Source organism: Diuraphis noxia, unplaced genomic scaffold (genome assembly GCF_037042655.1).
Source record: "Diuraphis noxia isolate RWA-SAM2 unplaced genomic scaffold, SU_Dnox_SAM2 contig0004, whole genome shotgun sequence".
Taxonomy (NCBI): Eukaryota; Metazoa; Arthropoda; class Insecta; order Hemiptera; family Aphididae; genus Diuraphis; species Diuraphis noxia.
Genome location: NW_028301714.1, coordinates 61097157 through 61118791, shown reverse-complemented (window position 1 = coordinate 61118791; position 21635 = coordinate 61097157). Strand labels below are relative to the sequence as shown.

Here is a 21635-nt window from a genome sequence, read left to right as displayed (position 1 = left end):
ACATTACAGGCTGGACTCGCTAGAGGCTAGACGGATAGGGCAATATGCATAAACGTCAAACGACATGAGCCAGAAATAAAGCCATAAAATGTCGTTTCTCTTATCATGATAACAGTTGCATTCTTATCATTGCCCTAAGTATTTTTCTCGGAATCTACTATCTAATATCTATTGAATAAAGATTGTCCTGTGGCAATTATTAAATAATAAATGTTATAACGTTGGACGTCGGTCACCAATTATTACCATAAGTATATAAATAATAAATAATATAATGATTCATTCCTAATCGACTACCAATTAATTGATTATAATTATTAGGAAAATTTCATTCTCAATTATTATTTTTCTATGTCAATGTGATACTTTTCAGTTGTTGTTTCGGTAAAAAAAGGCTGTATTTCAATTATATCTTATGGAGGTAAGTGTTGCATAATACATATTAGACTTTTTTACGATGCTATTTTATATCTCAACATTTTATAGGACAAATTACCATCCAAGGAAACTCATTTGTGGACTTTGAGCGATTTTATTGAACGGCGCAAAGAATGGGATCAAGGAGATGAAGCACGATTAGCGGAATACCTTCAACAACTGTCTATTGTAAGTGTAACTCAAAATAGTATTATATTTATTATTATTTCATACAATTGTGTAATATTTGTACCCATGTATAGTCACTGTTATTCTTATTGTTTATTCTTTGTCAAACTAACTTGCAAATAACAGTAAATTCTACTCATTTTTAAGTCTTTGTATATTTAAAATTTAAAATTTACCTTTTTGTATCGTACTTATTTTATAATAGGTACTAGTAATGATTTATACTTATACATTATATTATTTTTTAATTGATAATAATTTCAATATTTTTAGAAAATAACTCAAGGTGCTAAGAATACATTAAACGAATTGGATGATTTAGTAGCCAGTATAGATGACACTGCTGTTCAAATAGCAAACATTAATAATGAATTTCAGTTATTAGCAGACAAACAGTTTATAGAAAACAAAGTACAAGAAGAAGATGAGACAGTGCAAACTAAAGCAGAAGTAAATATAATACATATATTAACAATTATTTTTTTTAGAAAAAAATGAGAATCACATTTAAATTATTATGTTTAATATTTATTTATATATACATATATATATATTTTAGAAGCCAGTAGTACGAGAAATCAATGAAGCTGATACATTCATAAATAATATAAAAGAAGCACTTAAAAATAGCTTTAAAGCTATTGATAATCATTTTGAGAAAATTACTGTGATAGTTAGTGATTCTGATGATTCTGATGATGAACTAAAGTTAGAAATATTTAAAATCATTATTTTGTGTTAGGCTATAACGTTTTTATTTATGTTTTTGTGATAGACATGAAGAAACTGTTTTAAGACCAAGGATATTTTACAAAAAATTAAATCTTCCTTCACTAAGTGGTAACACACTATCTGATATTGTTGTAGATAACGTCATGTTGTCAGATTCAGATTCTGATGTTGAGCGACCTACAAATACATTTAAAGATCAGGTAACATTAGTTCTTCAAATTAATCAATTGTATATTCATAAAATCAGTTAATACTTTTTTCTCTAAGAGAATATTAGTATGCAAAATACACAAAATAAAAATAGTTGTTTGTCTGCATCATTATAACATATAATAACTAATAACCAATGAACAAATGAGGTGGAGACTAGTGGAATGAGTAAACTATACGAGGCAACCCTACAATTGTATGCGTGAAGTGATTATATTCTCTCAGTGAGCAAATCATGCTATAGATAACTGATAATTAAAAATACATTTTTTATAGACATCATCTAGATTTAAATTATTTATTTAATCACATATAAAAATTTAAAACAATGTAATAGAAGTTTAGTGTGTAAAGTTTAAATTATTTTTTAATTGTTTAGGAATCTTTGTCTAGCAATGATGCATCTGAAGAAAACATCTATGATATTAGTGAATCAAAAAAAACATATGAACCTATTCCTGAATCAGTAGAAACCAATAATGTTATTTTTGAATCGGAAAATTCTATACCTAAAAATATTCCCTCTTACGCACATTATGATGAAGGTAATATACAGATATTAATATTATAATTTATGTGTTAATTTTTTATCGTTTTGTCTTAAAATAATAATAATATTTATAAAAAGCATTTTTGATTATTTAGTATAACACTATAACATACTAAACAATTTGCATATAATTTTGCACTAAACTTTTATAAACATATTTTTATACTAAATTGTTTTAGATGATTTGTTTACTCCTCCACCTTTAATTAATGATGATGATGATGAAAATTTGGAGGATGAATATAATATATTTGGTAATGGTAGTAGTAAAGTGTTTGGTGAAAATAACTTATGGGATGATATTGATGATGATGACAATGAACCACCTTTATCGATATACTCAGATAAACCACCTCAACAAGAAACTAAATCTAATACTCAAGAAAAGGTTGGACAACCAAGTATACAACAAACTCTAAATGATGAATTGCGAAAACGATTCCAAAAAGGTAATTTATATTATATAGCTGTATTAAATAATTTTAAATTGATTATCTGTTCATTAATTTTAAAATATATTTTATATTTAGATAGTACATCTTCGTCAGACAATGTAAATGTCATATCTAAAATAAAAGTAATTAACTTTATGGAAATTATTGATTTGAAACTTATGAATAATTTGTTTGTTTATTAATTATTAGTTACCCAAAGGAGCTGTTAATATTCTTGGTGGAACTGATGTAAAGCCATACATTTCTGGTACTGCTCAAAACACAAGGTAATGTCAATCAAATTATAAATACCTATTTAAATTTTATCATATTTTTTTACGATAAAACCCTATGTAATTATATAAAAATGTCACTATCTTGTGGCATTAATTATGAGTTCACAAGTAAAAAATAAATTTAGTTAGTTAGATTAAGTATTGTAATTTAGTATATTAATTAATATGTGCCCAATAGTTAATAATGCAAATATTTTAAAAATTAATATTTGCAGAACACCAGTAATACCTGAGATGAGTAAAAAAGTAATTGTACCAACCCAGAATGATACTGTACAAGATATCAAAAAAGATTTTAATATTTCAAACAAACTTGTCGACAATTCCAATTCAAATTTAGTTACTGTTGAAAGTAAAGAATTAACAAAAGAAACAAAACCAATGAAAAAACGATCACTCTTTGATCAGGAATCAGATGATGATGACTTGTTTACCAATAAAACAACAATGGCTTTTTCAGCTACAAAACCAGACATTTTAGAATCTAAAGAAAGTTTAATTAAAGATAAAAAATTATCAACAAATATATTTTCAGATGAAGATTCAGATGAAGACTTTATGGATTCAAAACTGAAAACAAAAGGATTAGCTTCGCATTCTATTATTGATAATAATTCTACTAAACCTTTAGACTCTTCGTTTGATGATGATTTATTTAATATTCAATCTATTAATAAGACCATATCAAAAGAAAAATCTGTAATAAGTTCTTCACCAATTCTTGTTGAAGTATCAAATAAATCAAATGAAATAACACATGTATCAAAACCCCCCGTACCAGAAAATATATTAAGAGGGATGTTAAATGAAGAACATATTGACAAATTGGAAAATAATGCAGTAAGTTCTAAAGTGGCTAATACTAAACTTACTGAAAAAAAATTGTTACCAAATAAAAACATATTGAACAGCAATAATATGGAATCTCCAAACAATGACAATATTATGATACAAATTAATCAAAAGTCTCCAATTTTAAAACAGACAAAAAAGTTTAGTAATTTTTTTTCATCAGATGAAGATGAATCGGATGATGATATTTTGTTTAATACTAATGAAACAAATAAAAATAGCATTGTTAAGGATCAACTATTTTCTAATGCAAAGGAATTAGGTCAAAATAAAAATTATGAGCTTCAGAGATCAAAATTAAACTTATTTGATTCTTCTTCTGATGATGATATATTTATTACTAATAAACCATCTTCAATTAGTAAAAAAGAATCCATTTTAAATGAAATTAAAAATATAGGTACCTCAAAACAGACTGATGCTCATACCATAATTAATAATATGCCAAACATTGATAAGATAAATCAGACCGGAAATGACATTATTGATAAAAGTAATTCTAAAACTTTTAGTGTATTGTCTGATGATGATGGAGATGAAATTTTTTTGTCTTTTGATAAGAACATTTCTGATGCCTGTATGGATGTATCTAATAATCAAAGTATAAATGATAAAATATTGACAGTTAGTTTGTCATCTGAAGAATTTTTAAGTCCACAAATGGATCAAAAAAATCAAGATATATTTCAGAGTACACCTCCTGATAACTTCAAAAATAATAAGGATCATGAATCATTTAGTCAAAAGGAGATTCATATGCCCAAAAATGAAAATACATTCCAGAGCAATAAAAGCTCTATGTTTTCAAGTAGCGACGATGAACAATTCATTTTTAGTCCACAAATTAAAAATGAGAATTCTTTTAAAGAATCTAAAATAATTCCTCCAACTTCAAATCTACCACAAGAAAATTTACTAAATAATAAGAATCAAGAATCATTCAATGAAAATGATATAAAAACTACATCATTGCCCATTTCTTCAGAAAATACAAATCAGGATATCAAAAATTCTATAATTTCAAATAGTGATGATAATATCCCAATTTCTTTTAATTCAGATGTTCAAAATGTGAATACTATTGACGAAATTGAAGTGATTTGTCCACCATCAGACTTGTCTCTTAAGGATTCTATTGATGGCCCTATTTTCAGTTCACCAAATTCAAAGAATGAAACTTCTAAAAAAATTCCAGGTAAAGCTAATCTTAATTATTATATTTTTAAATATTACCATATAATTGATCATAAAAACAAATAAAATGGGTATTGCAGAGTAAATCTTACAAGATAGAAAATAAGTCTTATAATTTGAAACAGTATACTTAGTTGAAATTACTACCTATTAAGTTCAATAATTGTGTTTGAATTAGGATTTTGGAAATTACCTATAAGTAAGCTGATGTGTATATTTATTGTCATAAAATCTCTTCAAGCGTATATAACATTTTTTTTTTTTAAATTAATAATGAAAATTGACAAAAAAAAGGAGGATAGATAAGATAAGTCTGGACAGATAATGAAGCAGGTACATCGTTACTTAAGATTATAATAAATATTGGATTCATAAAACAATTGTATATTATCATAAAAATTAATTGATATATTTTATTATTTATCAAATCCAATTGTTTAGAGAATTAGTGAAAAAATATAGAACTATAAGAGGATACTCAAAAGATAATGCTAATAACTAAAATCATGTAACCATGATAGGATTTTTTATAAGGTAAAGAAAGAGAAGATAAAATGTAAATATATTATATTCATAATATAAGTTGTGTATTGAAAAATATTTTTTTTAAATTCATTTTTCTTAGCTTATGAGAAAAGTAGAATATAAAATACTTTTAAACTAAACTAGTATTGTTTAATTATTAATAAAAATTGGATTTTATATTTTTTTTTAGGAAAATTAAGTAAAAATGCTGGTGCCTTTATAAATATTGCTAGTTTACTTCCTAATTCTAAAATTCCGTTGAAAATATCAAATATTGCTCAATCGGTTTCATTAGATGAAAAGAATGATGATACGTTACCAACTAATGGAACAAAGCTTTTTAGTGCTGAAAAAGTAAACAATTTTTTTTTCTAAATAAGCAAAACAAAAATGTATTTATGTTTTTGTTTGATAATTTGCCGTAGGAAAGAGTCAGAATTCAAGTAAAAAGACGTCCACAAAGTCGAAAAGCTAGGATAGCTGCAGCTCGAATGTCATCTATAGATATTGGTTCTGAAACAGACTTTCAGGAGTCATCTCGTTTATTTGTTTCAACATCTAATTTAGTTGACTATCAATCTAGTCCAATACTAAATGATAATATTACAGATACTGATTCTTCTAATGAAGTTAAAAAAAATATTCTAGAACCATTTAACACAAAATCATTTGTGGATAATGATTATAAAATTTATGAAAATTCTGAAAAAACAAAAACAAAAACTGAGCTTGAAAAAAAATCTTTTTCTGATTTATTTGATTATGATTCAGATCCACTTGAGTCATTTCAACAAGAATTTGACTCAATAGATAGTAATAACACCAAAAAATTTACACCGGATGAACAACTATTAGAATCTAATAAATCAATACAGGAACAAAACCTAGAAATTGAACCAGTGCATGAAAAACTTCTAGAGAATAAATCAATAAAAGAAATACAACCAGAAGTTTTATCAACTAGTAAAAAACTTCCAAAAATTGACCCAATAAGTGAAATACAAGTTAAAACATGTAATGTAGAAAATTTACAAGAAAATAAATCTAAATCTCCGACTTCAAATAATTTATTACCACAGAAATACAATTCATTATTTGATGATGATGATGATGATGATGATATATTCTCTCAAAAATCTGGGAAAGTAAATAAGCCAACTTCAAATATATTTGATAGTGATGATGAATTTGAATTTAACTCAAAGTTTGTAAAAAAGAAATCTGATAAAACTAAGTCAATATTTGATGATGATAGTGATGATGATCTATTTAATACTTCCAGCAAACCTTCAGGAAGTAATTTAACTTCTAAAAAACCAATTGGTTAGTATAAAATATTACTGTTAATTTATTGTCTAAATAATTTTAGTTACCCCTCCTTAATGTGTTATATATTTTACCAAATATACTGTTTAAACATTTTTCTCATATTTTTCTTTAGATAAATTAAGTCAGCAACAAAATAGATCTGTTGGTGATGGATATGTAAAACTTGCTGCCGAAAGTGTTGCTATTAATCCGTTAGAATCTAAGGAAAACTGAATATATTTGTAAAATTTTTATATTGGAATTTATGTGATATATATTATGCATGGTAAAAACTTTCCTTAATATTTGTACTTTTGGAACAACAAAAAACATAAATTTAAATATTTTTTTTAACAATCTGAATATTTGATGAAGAGCTTTATTTAATTTTCCCACACACTGTTACTTTTGTTAATAATAATTCATAGTTTTGTTATCCAATTCATAATTTTGTTATCCATGCTTTTATTATAATTTAATTAATTCAATTTGATTTGCCATTATTATATGTTTAATATTATATTATTATTATTACTATTACTATTATTACTATTATATGGGTTGTTAATTGTTATGTTATAATTTTGTTTCATCATTTACTGCAACAAACAATCAAAGATTAATGGATTATGGAAAGGTATTATGCCAACACTAGATATAGTATAATTTCACAGTATGTGGTCTGTGTTCCGAATCGCGGAAAAAAGCCCAAAGAAAAAAATTATAACAAATATAGTCAATTTTATATACTGATTACGGGTACTCAAATACAAAAGTAGTAGGTACATGATATAGTCATATATTAATAATAATAGTCACAGAAGGACAGTCGACTGAATTCATTGACAACGGGTCCATAAATGTATCCATTATCCTAGTATCAAATCCCTTATATTATAAGCTATAAAAGTAAACTTGAGCAACAAATAAGTTCATGTAATTTCAATGGAACGAAGAATAATGATGATAATTATTTTGTTGTAATCAAATTTACATAATATTTATATTATCTATATACCAGGTGATTTTTTTATCTTAAGTTATTCTTTAACATTTAATATTTTATTTAAAACTTTAATATTTCTAACAAAACGTTTGTCCACTACAACTCCGGTTGTCTAAACTTTAAATACTTAGAACTCATTAACTATTAACCCTATTTAGAATATGAAATTAAAACTATGTTGTCATTCAAAATGGTAAAAAAGTTAAAAAAAATTATAAGGATAAAATGGGAAAACGGTATATAAGTGTTCACATTTATATGTCTGGGCTTTTTTTTCGCCTTCCCTGTGTTCCATATAATTGTTGTATAGTTATGGTATCCATAAACTATTATGAATAACATATATATATATAAATGTATTTAATAATAATTTTTTTTTCATTTCACTCTCCATGGAATACTAAGGATCACGATTACCGCATATAATAAAAGAAGCTGGTCGTCTTTGTCAGTTAATTTCGGTGTGGACGTTGGTTCCTACTTCTAGGTCGCTAGAGTCAAGAGTCAAGACTGATTAAAATATTAAATATCAATGGCTAATGCATATTGCATAATATATGTTGCATAGTGCAACACGCACGTCATTACCATTTGGCATTTACTACCAGGTCACCAGGAACAGTGTCCTAAGCCTAACTGTCCTTGTAGGCGGTCTTTTGTTAGGACGTGTGTGATTTCAGATGGACCAAGATAATTTAAGAATTTAACACTGATTTACAATATTTACGTTAAGTTCATCTGTAAAGGTATACTTATAAACGCTATGAACCTATTTTCATGAAAAAAATTCTTATCGAGCCACTCGAGCCCGGATTTCGAAGTATGTGGTACGTGTTTCCAATACCTCAACAGTCAACACTAACACCTATTGTAATTTGTATAATGTATATCAGAATTATATAGGAATATTCTTAATATTCAATCATTGGAAATTGGAATCGGTTTACACACTGGACACTGGTTGTCAGTCATGATCGGTTGGCGCGCCGGTTCGAAAAAACCATATGTCTGACGACGCACTGTTCCATGAGCGATGCGCGGTTCCATGGACCAATGGTTCTGTTGGTGGCGGCGGACGCACCGCGCACCGTTCCCCACCGTCGAAAAACTAACTCCCACTCCCTGCATCCCCGCCAAACGATCGTACGCCGTACGGCGTGGACGTCCGCGCACGCTCAATGCTCAGCTCATACTCTCATGTCTCATACCTCAGTCCTCAATACCTCATAATGGTCATACTCTCGTACGGCCCGTACGGGGCGTACGGGCTTACTTATACTACTTATAAGTTATAGTACTTTAGTACTTACCGTGGTGCTACGGCTATGTACGACAATAATGATATTTATGTTATATCGTATGCACACTAATGTATTTATATACATACATTTAATATTATATCATGTACACAAATATACGTTTAAAAGGTATATGCTGTTTTATTGGTAAAGTTTGGTGTCGCCGACGTACGAAAAGTACGAGGTTTTGTGCGAGCCACGTCGTACTGTGAACCAGCGACGTTCTGCCGCTATTGTCCTATAATCGTAGCCGTTGCATTATTTTCCCCCGACCGACGACGACTCGACACGCCGTGTTGTCCGGTGCCGCTGTGAGATCGGCCGTGCGCGTCACTACTGCAGTACTGCTACTAATATAGTACTATTGGAAAATCGGCACGTCGCCGTCTCGCAGTCGAGCAACCGCGCCACACGTCTTAGGCACCGCAGTGCCGACCGTCCACACAGCGCACACTGCACAGGTACGCCGCCGCCGCCGAGTGCAGTGAACTTGATCGATTACGTCAGCGTCCGTCGTCGTTAGCCTACTGCTGCTGCCGCCGCCGCCGCCTGTAGTTCGCCCCTTTTTTATCTCTCTTTTTTTTTCCCACGCACACACACACGCGCGCGCGCGTTTTCGCGTATTATACATATCTGTATACGTATGCACGCATAGTAATAACATTGCAATAGTTATAATCATAATAAATATCAAACAATTAATAATATAAATAATATAATAGTAATACAAAACGCGCGTCCGTTTTTTTTTTGTCATCGTTTGTTCATTGTCGAACTAAAGACGTTCGCAAAAGCGTCTCGTGTCTTTGTTCGACCGTTCGACGTCGACGCGCATCGCGCAAACGGTTCGCCGCGGTTTTTCGCGTGTATCGCCGACAACGTCAAGCAGCAGTCTCTCTCTGTCGCTCTTCCGAGCCTCAACAGATCATTACGTTGCCCGCACCCGGTCAAGACCCATCCGAATCGCAGCCCCGACCGATCGCGAAAACCTTCCGGAAAATCGTCGTCCTTCCGTAAAAATCGTTTTAATTATACAATATAGTCCCGTAGCGTCTCGTTTGCTCAGATAGAGGGTCGCTGCGTACGAACGACTTGTTATTCATCATCGTTTCGTGTTAGAAATTATTCAAAATTCCGGTCCCGACGAAGAACTGCGCCTTTTCCGGCCGAAACGACGACGGCAGGATGAACACGAAGAGAAAAAGTCGCGCCAACACCAACAGCACCGGGACGAGGTACGTACGCGATATTATTATGCGGTAGACCATAATACTATGATCATAGTACCTAATAGGCTTACTGGGGCTTAATAAACCATAGGGCTTAGGTATCCTTTTTGTAGATGTTTTTCGAAAATGCGATCGATTAGAGTTGTGTGTACTCGTCGTCCGATTCGGGTAGGCTGGTTGGCGTTTTATTTTTGATGCCGCCGCCCGCTCGTACGCGTTGAAATGTTGAATTTCGACAGTAATTATTATTGTATCAAATTAAATGATAATAATGATAGTATAATAATTTATAATAGAAATAAAATTGCTATTTTATCGTTGTAGGTCCTCATTCAGTCGTGTTCGGCTGTAAAGACGATGCAAGACTGTTGTCATTTGTTTTACGAATTTTTTCCTCGCTAATCAATGTCAACACAGTCGCCATTTTGTCGGGGATTTTTCTATTATATACCCCGTGTAGTACCTACTACTAGAATTACTAATATACCTAGTAATAATAACATTTTTGTCTGGTCAACGTTCCTACTACTTCAAAAACAGTAATACAAAATAATAATTTTCCATCAATATATTATAATATAGGCTACGTTATTATTATTATTACTATTATTATTATTATTTATTATCAACGCAGGTGACTGGATGGAAATTAAATTTATAGAAACACTTTCTGAGAACACCTCTGATACCGCACACACGTTTTTCTCGTGTTTCAGAAACTAATCGATTTTTCGTAGAATTTTATTTTCTCGTTGTGCCGCCGCACAATTGGAATTTCGATTTTGAATTATTGGAATCGCCTCTCCGAAGTACAAACTGCAACTCTCATAGACAAAAGACATTTTTCTATTATGGACTTAGTTCTACGAAACGGCTTGTTTGGGTGCAGCGGATTGTATGGGATTTTGGTGATCTATACAACTAGTCGTTTTAGCTAATCTTGTAGAAAAGCCCCATATTATATATGTTATAGGATTATTTTGCATTACCTTAGGAACTTCCAGTCATAACTTGTTGGCTTGCTGTTTGTCAAATATTTTTCTATACCAAACATTCAAATTTGTCAAAATGTTATACCTTATTGGTCTAATATTTATGTTCCAATACAACAATGATAAATAGGTACTTTACTACTTTAAATACCTACCTCAATGTAAGACTGTGAAATCAAAGGAAAAATACCTATCTAATAAAGGTGATTATTTAAGTAGGTATCTATTGCAAGGCAGGCCCTATTTTTTAATTAACCCCAACACAAAATGTGTAATCCGAAATTGAAAGTGTGCACTATGGATTCGAGAAGTGTGTACCTACTAAATACTAATAAATAAGACTACTTGCTAGATAGAAGTAAGTAATACCTCGGGTAGTACAGAATACATTATACACATTTTAAAAAAATAATATTTTTTTAGCCCCCTGCGGTTCTGTATTATTTCATGGTACATTAAAAGATGTGTAGTACGAATTTTTGTGAAAAATAGGGGCTGTTGCAAGGATAACAAGAAAGACATTATTAAAAATAATTTTGTTTAGGTTTCTAACTCAAGTTTATAGTTATAAATTCATAAAATTATTAGTTTTAAAAATTCTTTCACTTAATTTTCTTTTAGTTATACTATCAAATACCATTTTACTCTAGGTGCACATTTAAAGATATATCAAAGGTTATTTTATAATCTTTGTTAAATGTATTAATATATTATGTTCTGACTGTTAGTGAATCATGTGTTCAATATTCCTGAAAATATAAAATCATATCAATATCGCTTATGATTTTTTCAAAAATAAATTAGTTGAATATATATTAAAATTTTGATCGTTTTAAATTATTTTGATTTATCAAACATAATTATGGATTTAAAATTTAACTTGAATTATGATTTTTTTTTAATGGCTTAAATAGGTAAAATGTGTTCTTTTAATTATTTTATTAATTAAAATATGACCTACAAATGATAATGAGTGTAAATATAAAAAAATATTTAGTGAAATATACTTTGCTATACACAATGAATCTTAACCAGTACTAGACAGAATTATTTCGTTTGAATCTAAAAGGTATCATCAATATGATATCTGCCTAAAATGTATAATTCTATGGTTTAGGTTTCGGTATAAATTATAAAAAATATTATTCAATATTTTGTTTTATATTTTACTTATTACTAAAATGTTGGTAAGTCTCCAACTAATAAATAATTTAAATGAAGGAATTTAGACAATAATGACTACATAGGTATATTTTGTAATTTATCCATCCATTATTTTTGTTTAAATATTTTTGTGTAACATCTTATAACATTTTTAGTTTTTAGAACACAAAAATGTTAAAGAGAAGGGAATAATTTATTTAATTTGTAATTTTGGTTAATATTATTTTGTATAGGTATTGTAAAACAGGTGTAAAAACATCATTTTTTTTTTCATGAAAGTTAGAAAACACCCCATTTATCCTTATAATATTGTTATAATAGTTACTTGACTATTTTATTATAAGTGTTTAACATCTACTAATGTAGTTAGTTGGTATTATTTGAATTTTGAAGTTAGCAGAGTTAATTTCAAACCTGGAATAGAATGCTTACCTATCATATTATTTAATTGATTCATCATTTATTAATTAAACTACATTATCAGTTATCACACATAACATATAATAATAATATATGATTATCAATTGAATAACTCAAGTTTAAGTAGAGTATTCAGGTATATATATTTTTTGAATTACCTAGGTTATTAATCTATTTAAAAAAATATATTTGTATTTTTAGAGCTCCTCGGACTAGAGCCTCATCTTCAGGTGGAAATGGAGTTAATGCCCAGGTATCCGGTGCTGATGGAATATATTTAAATGAAACATTTATGCATCGTGTTACTAGTTTAATTGGGCTTGAAGTTGAAGTAAGAATTTTTGAATTATCCAAATTTTATTTTATGTATTAATTTTTCTTTTTTTTTCAGATAGTAACTCATTCTAAAGAGATGTATTCGGGTATTTTGCGCACATTCTCTAGTAATTTTGATGTTGTATTAGAACTACCACACAGGACTGATCCTCCCCCATCAAGCCAATCAATAGGTTTAAAGATTGTAGCTGATAAAATGATATTTAAATTTGACAGTATAGTAAAAATTGCTGCATATGAAACAGATTTAGATAGTATGACTCGAAGTAAGTTAATATATATTAAATATTTAAGTATATTTGGTATATACTATATATTTTTATTTTTTATCTGTGGCTTGGTGCAAGAAAGGCTAAGGCAACATTTGGACAAATTTAAGATTATTTGGCTAATATTGTTAATATTTAGTAATGTTTCTTTTATTAAAACAGCCAATGTCTGATACTTACCAAATTTATATATACATTGGTGATTTTAACTTTGGTAGATGGAAGTGCACTAGCTAAATATAATATGTGGTCTAAGTATTGACATTATAGCCATATATTATTTATAGCTATGACATTGGCCATCTCAAAATCAATCAATTAAATTTATTAAAATAAACTAACATTTTATTTTTTTTTGAATATTATTAGGGTTTATTATAAAAGTTAAGTTATTTAATGAAAAAATTGTTAATTTTATGCTTTAGTATATATATATATATATATATCTTGCCAATGTTAGATATGGTATTAATAATATTTATTATAGAAATCCAATGAAAAAATAAGGTTAATACATTAACTAGTTTATAACAAATAAAAATGCTTGATTAAATTTTGGATTGAAAACAAATTAACTTATTAAAGTTCCAAAACTTAAATGCAAAGCCAAATGCTGTTTGTCCAAAATTAGCCTATTTTTAAATTAAATATTGTACTAATCCACCCATATAATATACATGTTAGATTATTGTACTAGTTAATTTATATAAATGTATTTATCAATAGATACATTCCAAACTGATACAACTATTAGTAAATATAATGGACAACCTTCAGGTGAAAAAGTATTGGAAATGTGGGAGCCGCCATCTATGAATGGTGATATGGATGATTTTGATTTAAGTTCTGGAAATAATAATGCTGTAAGTTTTAATATTAATTATATTTATTGACATGTTTAATAAATATTTAAGACTTATTGTTTTTATTAATTTAATTCCAAATATGAAATTAATAATCAAGTTTAGCAGTTGAGTCTTAATAACAGTTTAATTATTTGATTTTTTTGGTATTAAGAATACAAAACAATTCCCTTCAAGCTGACATTGCATTAGTTTTTATTCACTCAAATTCACATTTTTCCATTCTTGGAAATTTGGTTGTTTTAACAGACATAATTACATGTTCATTATTTTGTAATTGATTGCAAATTTAATTTTTAGAATGGTTGGGATGCTGATGACATGTTTAGAAGAAATGAGCAAGAACATGGTGTAACATCTTCTTTTGATCAAAATTTAAGTGGTTATACAACAGAAATACGAACAGATTTATCAAATTTCAAGTAATAATTTGTCTAATAGTAAATCACATGTAGTTATAGTACAAATATTAAGTTACTAAGTAATAACTAACAAGATATTAGAAAAATAATTTTTTTATTTGTTGAATTAAATATTTTTGTACTTTATTACTATTAGGAAGAAACAATAGTGGTTTGATAATTAATAACTCGTATCTAGCTGAAGTGTAAATACTTCACTCTTTATTATATAAATATGTATAACACGAAAAGGAGGGTAAGTGTAGAATTCTCAATATAAGAAATCATGATAAAAAATATTACATTTAAATATTTAATTATACATCAATCTTAGTAAGTGAAACTTACTAGGCCACACTAAACCCTTCAATTCATGTTATCAATTGATATAAATATTGTTGATGTCAAGCCAAAAATTGACTACGTGCATAAAGTGATCTAGTGAAATAACAAAATCATAATTTGTTGAACTTAACAATTTTTGTTTTTTTCACTTAGTCACTTTTTTTTCAGGCTACATCACAATATAGATGTTAACGTGCAAAAAGTGACCAAATGAAAAAAACAAAAATAATATATGAAGTTATACAAATTTAAAATTTAAAAATATATTTATAATAATTTTCTCTTGGTAAATTTTGGCATGATGGCGACGATATTAACTATACTACAACTCTAATATACTCTATATACAAATAAACTGATATTTTTTGAAACACATAATATTTAAGAGGTTTATAATACTATACAGTTGTAATACTAGAACATTTATTGCTGCCCTTAAAACTAAATTACTTAGTTCTTAAGTTTTCTAATGTTACTGGGAAAAGGGTATAACATATTTTAACTCATGTGTCTTGGGTTGGATTATTTTAATAATAATAAATAATCATTTTAGAAATGAAGAAGCAAAAGCTGCTCGTTTAGCTCGAGAAATTGAAAGTAACCCAAGTTCTCAAAATAGAGCCAATTTAGAAAATGGTGATGAAGAAGAAAGGTAAATGATAATTATTTATTATTGATCAATACATTTTTAGTTATAATTAGTTTCAGTATTGTTATGCCTCAAAAGAGTCAAAATGTGCTAATATGCTCTAAACAGTAACCTTAATATATACTTTAATGTCATTGTGTGTATCAAAATTATCCAACTTAAAATAAATTCAAAACAATACCATTGTTCAAAAAAATGTGCATTGCAAATTAAAAAAAAAAAAATCATAGGTAATAATTGAAAATAAAACAAATTATTTTATGAATTAAATTTTCCATAACCTCTATAATTGTCTCAAATATGTATATGTATGCATAATGAATCATATTATAAATTGTTCACTCTAATCCAACTGTGTGCATTCAATCAAAATCAAAATAAATTATTAACTTGATAGTTGATACTGAATTAAATTAATATCTATGAAAATCATTATAAGGTAGGTTGTAATGAATTAAGTTTGTTGTATCATTTAATATATGGAAATTTTATGCTCAGTTCTTAAGAGGACGTTTCACCCGCATGTGTTGTCTCCGTCTTACAAGTGCATAACATTGCAAACTGTTACGCGCGGAAAAGAACCGAGAAAGATACACTACAGTTATAACTAAGAAACGAAATTTTCACCACATAAAAAGGAGAATTTTGTTTGTGCAATATTGTTTTTATTTTTTCGATATCACTTATACGAAAATTCTTATTGTTTCATAATACATTAATTTTGTGTTTTTTAAGCATGAATAACTTTTTTTGTAGTTCTGATATCGAAAAAATAAAAACGATATTGCACAGACAAAATTCTCCTTTTTATGTGGTGAAAATTTTGTTTTTTAGTTATAACTGTAGCTTTCTCGGTCCTTTCCCGCGCAAAAAAGTTTTTGCAATGTTACGCACTTGTAAGACGGAGACAACACATGCGGATGTAACGTCCTCTTTTGATAGAATAATGATTTTCCTATGCTTATTTTTTCTTTAGAAATAAAACTGTTTAAAATTGTATAAAACAAAACTATATTAAATTTTGTGATGAGATTCATAATAGATACTGATACTGTAATTACAAGTTTATAAAATTGCAAAATGTTTTGAATTCCAAATACCTACCATAACTAGATAAATATTTGTATTCTTTATAATAAAATACTATGTAAGAAATTATTTTTGATAATTTTTCTCTGTAAAAATACAATTTGAAATATGATCTACTTATTGTAGTTATTAAAATTGGTATTTTGTAAGATGGATGTATAGAATGTAGAAACAATAATTATTGCAGAAACATATAAATAGGACATATTCTATCTATTTTATAAATTATTATAACTTTATTATGTAATTAAGTATTTCTTTTTATTAAGGTTTGCTGCTGTTTCAAGACCAGCAAGTGAGATGTCAAATAATCACAATGATGGCAAATATAATACGACTGGACGTCGTAAACCTGGACCACAACAGCCAGCCAACAGTGCATATGGTTTGTTTAATAGGAACCGTAAACACCCAGAAAAATATTCTAGCAGTGGATCTAATGAGCGATGGGAATGTGTTTCTGGTTCAGGGACAAAAAATAGCAACCAAAATCGAGGACACGCTCATCAACAAAATGGTAACAGCAACGTGAACAAATCCACTTTGCCTCCTTATCACAACAGTGCTAATCAAACGTATGCTGCCAATAGTCGTGAATCACCAGTTTCTGTCAACGGCCAAACTGATAAACGAACATCAGCTCCTATTAATAATCGTAGAGAAACTTCTTCATCTGGTTCAAGACATGGTATCTAATTTTACACTTAAATGTTGTATTTTATACATATAATTTTATTTTAATGCGTTTTTTTTTTAAATTTTAGTATCTGGTCGTAATAATTATTCATCTAATGACAATCAATCATTACCTTCTTCATCAAGATCATCACCACCAACAGTTCAAGGTCATCATAATCAAATAGCTAGTGTACCTCCTCCTAGATATCAAACGGCCACTTACACTCAACAGACGAGTACAACAAATTCTCGTCCTAATGTCAGTACATCATATGCTGCAGCTGCTGATAAATCTGTGCCAAAAACACAACCACCACCACCTATTAGAGGTATTTAATTTTACCTAATGTATTATAAGTATTAATGATAAATCCATTAATAAATAATGTAATATTATTTTACTAAAATTTTTTTTATATTTTAACAGTAAGGGATGAAAGTCTTAATTCTGAACTGAAACGTTTTAGTACAGACTTTAATTTATCTTCGCCATCCCCTCAAAATAACCCTAGAGTTACTTCACCTGCATCAGTTGTATCTGAAATACCCAAACAACATGCTGCTCAAATACCACATTCTGAGCCACCTTCTCCATCTGTACAAGAAGGACCACATGTACCCGAAGAAGTGACTGAATCTCCTGTTTCACCTCCACAAACATTATACAAACTTCAAGAAGTGCAGATTGAAAAAAATGTAGAAAATTTAAAAAAAGATCAAACTGAAAAAACTTCAGAAGAAAATATAACTCAAATGCCAGATAAAACAGTTGTACAGACATCTAAGCTCAATCCTAATGCCAAAGAATTTGTTTTTAACCCAAATACTAAACCTTTTATTCCAGTAAGTTTCATTCTGATAAATTATACATAAAGCATGCATATTTTTATCAACAGATGAATGTAAAATTATTTTAAAAACTATTTATAGCGATCACCTAGTACTCCAAATTCATCTAGACCAATGACCCCTCAAACACCAACAACAAATATAGTTGCTACTACTAATCAACATCAACAAATGATCCAAGCACAACATGGACCAGCAATAGCTATTCCAGCTGCTGCTTATCATCATCACCATCATCAACATGCACCGGGTACAGGGCAAATGGTTACACATCAAGCTCCACCTCATCCCCATCCAGCATTCACTATGTTACCTACTGTATTTGTTACTTCAAATTCTGCATTTAATCATCATCCTCACTCAATGCCTCCACAACCACCTAATCAAGCAGGGCGATTTCGTAAAAGTTAGTATTAATATATTATTAAATATAGAATATGTATTACCTAACTATAGGTTAGTTGTTAGTAATAATGATAAAATTATTTTAAATAGATAATTTTATATCATGTTTATTTCAAAAAATTTAGTGACTGTGGGAATGTCTCATAGAAGTGATATAGCTTCACAAATTCAAGTAGCTGCTGCAACTGGACAACCCCTTTTGGCACCTGCGCCACTTCAAGCACAATTTGCTGTACCAGGATATAGTCCTCAGCCTATGCCCACACCTCAAGCTTATCAACAAGTTCAGGTAAATAGTTAATTAAAAACCCCTCTATCAATTGTTTATTTTATATTCATAAAAAAAAATCTAAATCTTAGTACCTACTTGATTCTATACTTAAAAAATACTAAAAAACTTCAGACTACCATTGTTAAATATAATTAAATCTCAAAATCAATAAATTTTGTATACAAAAATACACTCATGCATCTTATGATTTTCATATTTATGACAAAGCAATACAATTATTAAAAAATCTAAGAAATGTTATAATATATTATATTTTTCTGAACAAAGATTTAGTCACTATCTAATTTATCTCATCCTATGAAGCCTTAAGTTAGAAATATAAGTATTTCAGTTTTTATTAGTATGAGATGTATAATAATAAAAATAATCTTTGGTATGCCACTGAAATTACGCAATTACAGAGTTAACTGATAAGTTATTTCAAAATTAAAAATTAATTGCTTATTTGCTTTTTTTAGATGGTTCGTATGGTGCCCCAGCAAGGAGGAGGCATGATGCCTACTTTAGTGCCTACTTCAATAGCCTACCACCCAGCTAATGCAGGTCAGTTAAGTCAAATGGAAAGTGGTGTACCCCAAGGTCCACCTTCTTACCATCACCATCATCATCACCAAGCATCACAACATCACATAATGAATCAGCAACAGACTGCTCAGTCTCCAGCACCACAGCCTGGACCTCCACAAACACCTGGACAGTCTCAAACTCCTGTTAATTTCCAACAACCTCCCCCCCAACAATCACAACCACCTCCTTTCCCAGCGGGTACAACAATTATGTGTCCTATTTTGCCAACACCCACTGCATCGCAACAGCCATCGGCACCTAATACACCTGGGTCGGCACCTCCGATGCAACAACCTCCACCACAGCAGCACCAACAATATATTTCCCATCCACACCAGCATCATCAAGCAGCATCTGCGCAAGCGCCACACGGGCAATACCATTTATATTCAACCATTCGGGAATCATGAGATATAGCCAACTCATTCGATCCTAGTCCACATTTAGTAAGAGCAATAAAAAAGTGAGTATTTTTATCATGATGCTATTATTAAATATATATACATATATATATACATTTTGATGATTTAAATATTTATATTACTTACAGTTTCTCGGCGTTTATCAAGTCATATAAAACAATTGTCAGTTCAACCGAAAAATCTTGATTGTCAAGAAGCTTCAAGCTCAAAATTTACCATTATGTATGGTTACAATAACTATGAGCTAGCTTTGGTTAAATGTTGTTCAATATCTGTTATTTATTTATTATTATTATTTTCTCGTTCTTTACAAATGATTATTATTAATTTTATTATTTTTTCCATTGAATCCTTCAGAGGTTACTTCATTTTATTTGTTATGCCAGCATGAAAAGAAAGTTCTAGAACATTTATTAATTCGTATATAAATATATATAATATTGTGACCCGATTAATGTTTTTATTTTTCATTCATTTTTGCATATGACATCTTGTTGGCAATATAAAATTGAAATTATAAATTCAGCTGTTATAAGTACAGTTGTTAAATATATCAGCTCATATATATATATATTATATATTATACATTATTCATATATATATGTAATATAGCATATTAAATATATATTTATGAATATTGTGTCACTTACATTGTTCAAACTTAACTATACTCCTTGGCTGATATTTCTTTTATAAGAAAAAAATGTCATTCTGGGATATGTGATATTTAGCTGAAATTATAATTTTTATATTAAAAATAACCAGTTAGCAGAAAACAAAATTTTGTTATATTACCTCTGATTACTGGTTATTCATTTTGAAATTTAATATGTATTGTGATTTTTTCTCTTTTTTTTAGTCTTGTTACAAATTTATTTTAAATTAATTTGCCGTACGATATATAAATTGCTCGACTTTTCTATTTAGTTTTAACAAATTGTTAGATTGGCTGCAGCGTGATCGCAAGTTAAAAAAAAGAAAAATATTTTGTTAGTTTTTTTTGGGAGTAATTTATTTAGTAGAATTTGTTTTAATTATAATATAAACTAAAACGTAAATGCTGCGGCCAACCTTGGACTTTCATAAACAAAATGTATTGAAATCTACGAGAAATTGTTAAACGCTGCGAGATCTTGTTAAAGTTTTATATAAAAGTCTTATTTTGTACATTTTGTAATGCCACGTTCAATAAATAAAATATTAAACTGTCTCCCGAAATTTTTGTGATGTATTTGTTTTATATGCAAAATAATTATACATAAATCATAATACTAATCCAGTAAAAAGTAGTTACTAATTTTTGACATTGTCATTGACAAATATTCATGTTACTTGGGAAAGTTGAAACTTTGTCAAAACAAGTGTTTCCTAAAAAAATGACTGGTCTGGATGGGGCTAACGCTTAATCCCTTAATATGTGATGGAACTTATTTGATCAAGGTTTACTGAGCACTTCTATGGGCGTTATTGAACAATTAATTTAATAGTAAAATCTAATAGTTATTAAAATATTAATATCTACAAAAAAAATAAATAACAGACATTTTACAGACATCGAATCATACGTAATCTGCATACGCATTAGGCCATTAGGCGGTATAAGCAGTGGTAAATTAAACACATACTTTGGAATATTCAATTTTAATTTATAATA

General features: G+C 28.8%; 2 protein-coding genes across 3 annotated transcripts; both read left to right on the top strand.

The window, feature by feature from the left end:
• The first annotated feature begins 170 nt into the window (after positions 1-170).
• LOC107168749 (Family with sequence similarity 21) lies at positions 171-7281 on the top strand. The gene is made up of 13 exons (XM_015518262.2): positions 171-421; positions 487-606; positions 880-1056; positions 1166-1314; positions 1382-1538; positions 1928-2093; positions 2278-2547; positions 2629-2675; positions 2743-2819; positions 3044-4875; positions 5590-5753; positions 5825-6722; positions 6841-7281. The coding sequence occupies exons 1-13, from the start codon at positions 416-418 to the stop codon at positions 6939-6941; spliced, it is 4164 nt and encodes a 1387-aa protein (XP_015373748.1). The 5' UTR covers positions 171-415; the 3' UTR covers positions 6942-7281.
• A 2237-nt stretch (positions 7282-9518) lies between these two features.
• On the top strand, positions 9519-21199 carry Atx2 (Ataxin 2). Of its 2 annotated transcripts, XM_015518261.2 has the most exons (14): positions 9519-10246; positions 13018-13147; positions 13208-13418; positions 14148-14284; positions 14585-14706; positions 15584-15682; positions 17038-17153; positions 17238-17456; positions 17533-17775; positions 17874-18289; positions 18377-18701; positions 18826-18989; positions 19451-20022; positions 20110-21199. In XM_015518261.2, exons 1-13 carry the CDS (start codon positions 10197-10199, stop codon positions 19967-19969), a joined length of 2751 nt encoding a protein of 916 aa, XP_015373747.1. In that variant the 5' UTR covers positions 9519-10196; the 3' UTR covers positions 19970-20022; positions 20110-21199. The 2 variants fall into 2 exon arrangements, with proteins under 2 accessions (XP_015373747.1, XP_015373746.1); XM_015518260.2 differs by having other exon boundaries at positions 9520-10246; positions 17038-17456.
• Positions 21200-21635: the final 436 nt, after the last annotated feature.

What these genes read in the sequence shown, in the direction of transcription:
- LOC107168749 (XM_015518262.2), top strand. An exon ending in ACCTTCAACAACTGTCTATT is followed by an intron (nt 607 to 879) that starts GTAAGTGTAACT and finishes CAATATTTTTAG; the next exon opens with AAAATAACTCAAGGTGCTAA. An exon ending in AACTTCTAAAAAAATTCCAG is followed by an intron (nt 4,876 to 5,589) that starts GTAAAGCTAATC and finishes ATTTTTTTTTAG; the next exon opens with GAAAATTAAGTAAAAATGCT.
- Atx2 (XM_015518260.2), top strand. Translation starts at nt 10,197, where the DNA reads ATGAACACGAAGAGAAAAAGTCGCGCCAACACCAACAGCACCGGGACG. An exon ending in ACAGATTTATCAAATTTCAA is followed by an intron (nt 14,707 to 15,583) that starts GTAATAATTTGT and finishes TAATCATTTTAG; the next exon opens with AAATGAAGAAGCAAAAGCTG. An exon ending in AAGCTTATCAACAAGTTCAG is followed by an intron (nt 18,990 to 19,450) that starts GTAAATAGTTAA and finishes TGCTTTTTTTAG; the next exon opens with ATGGTTCGTATGGTGCCCCA.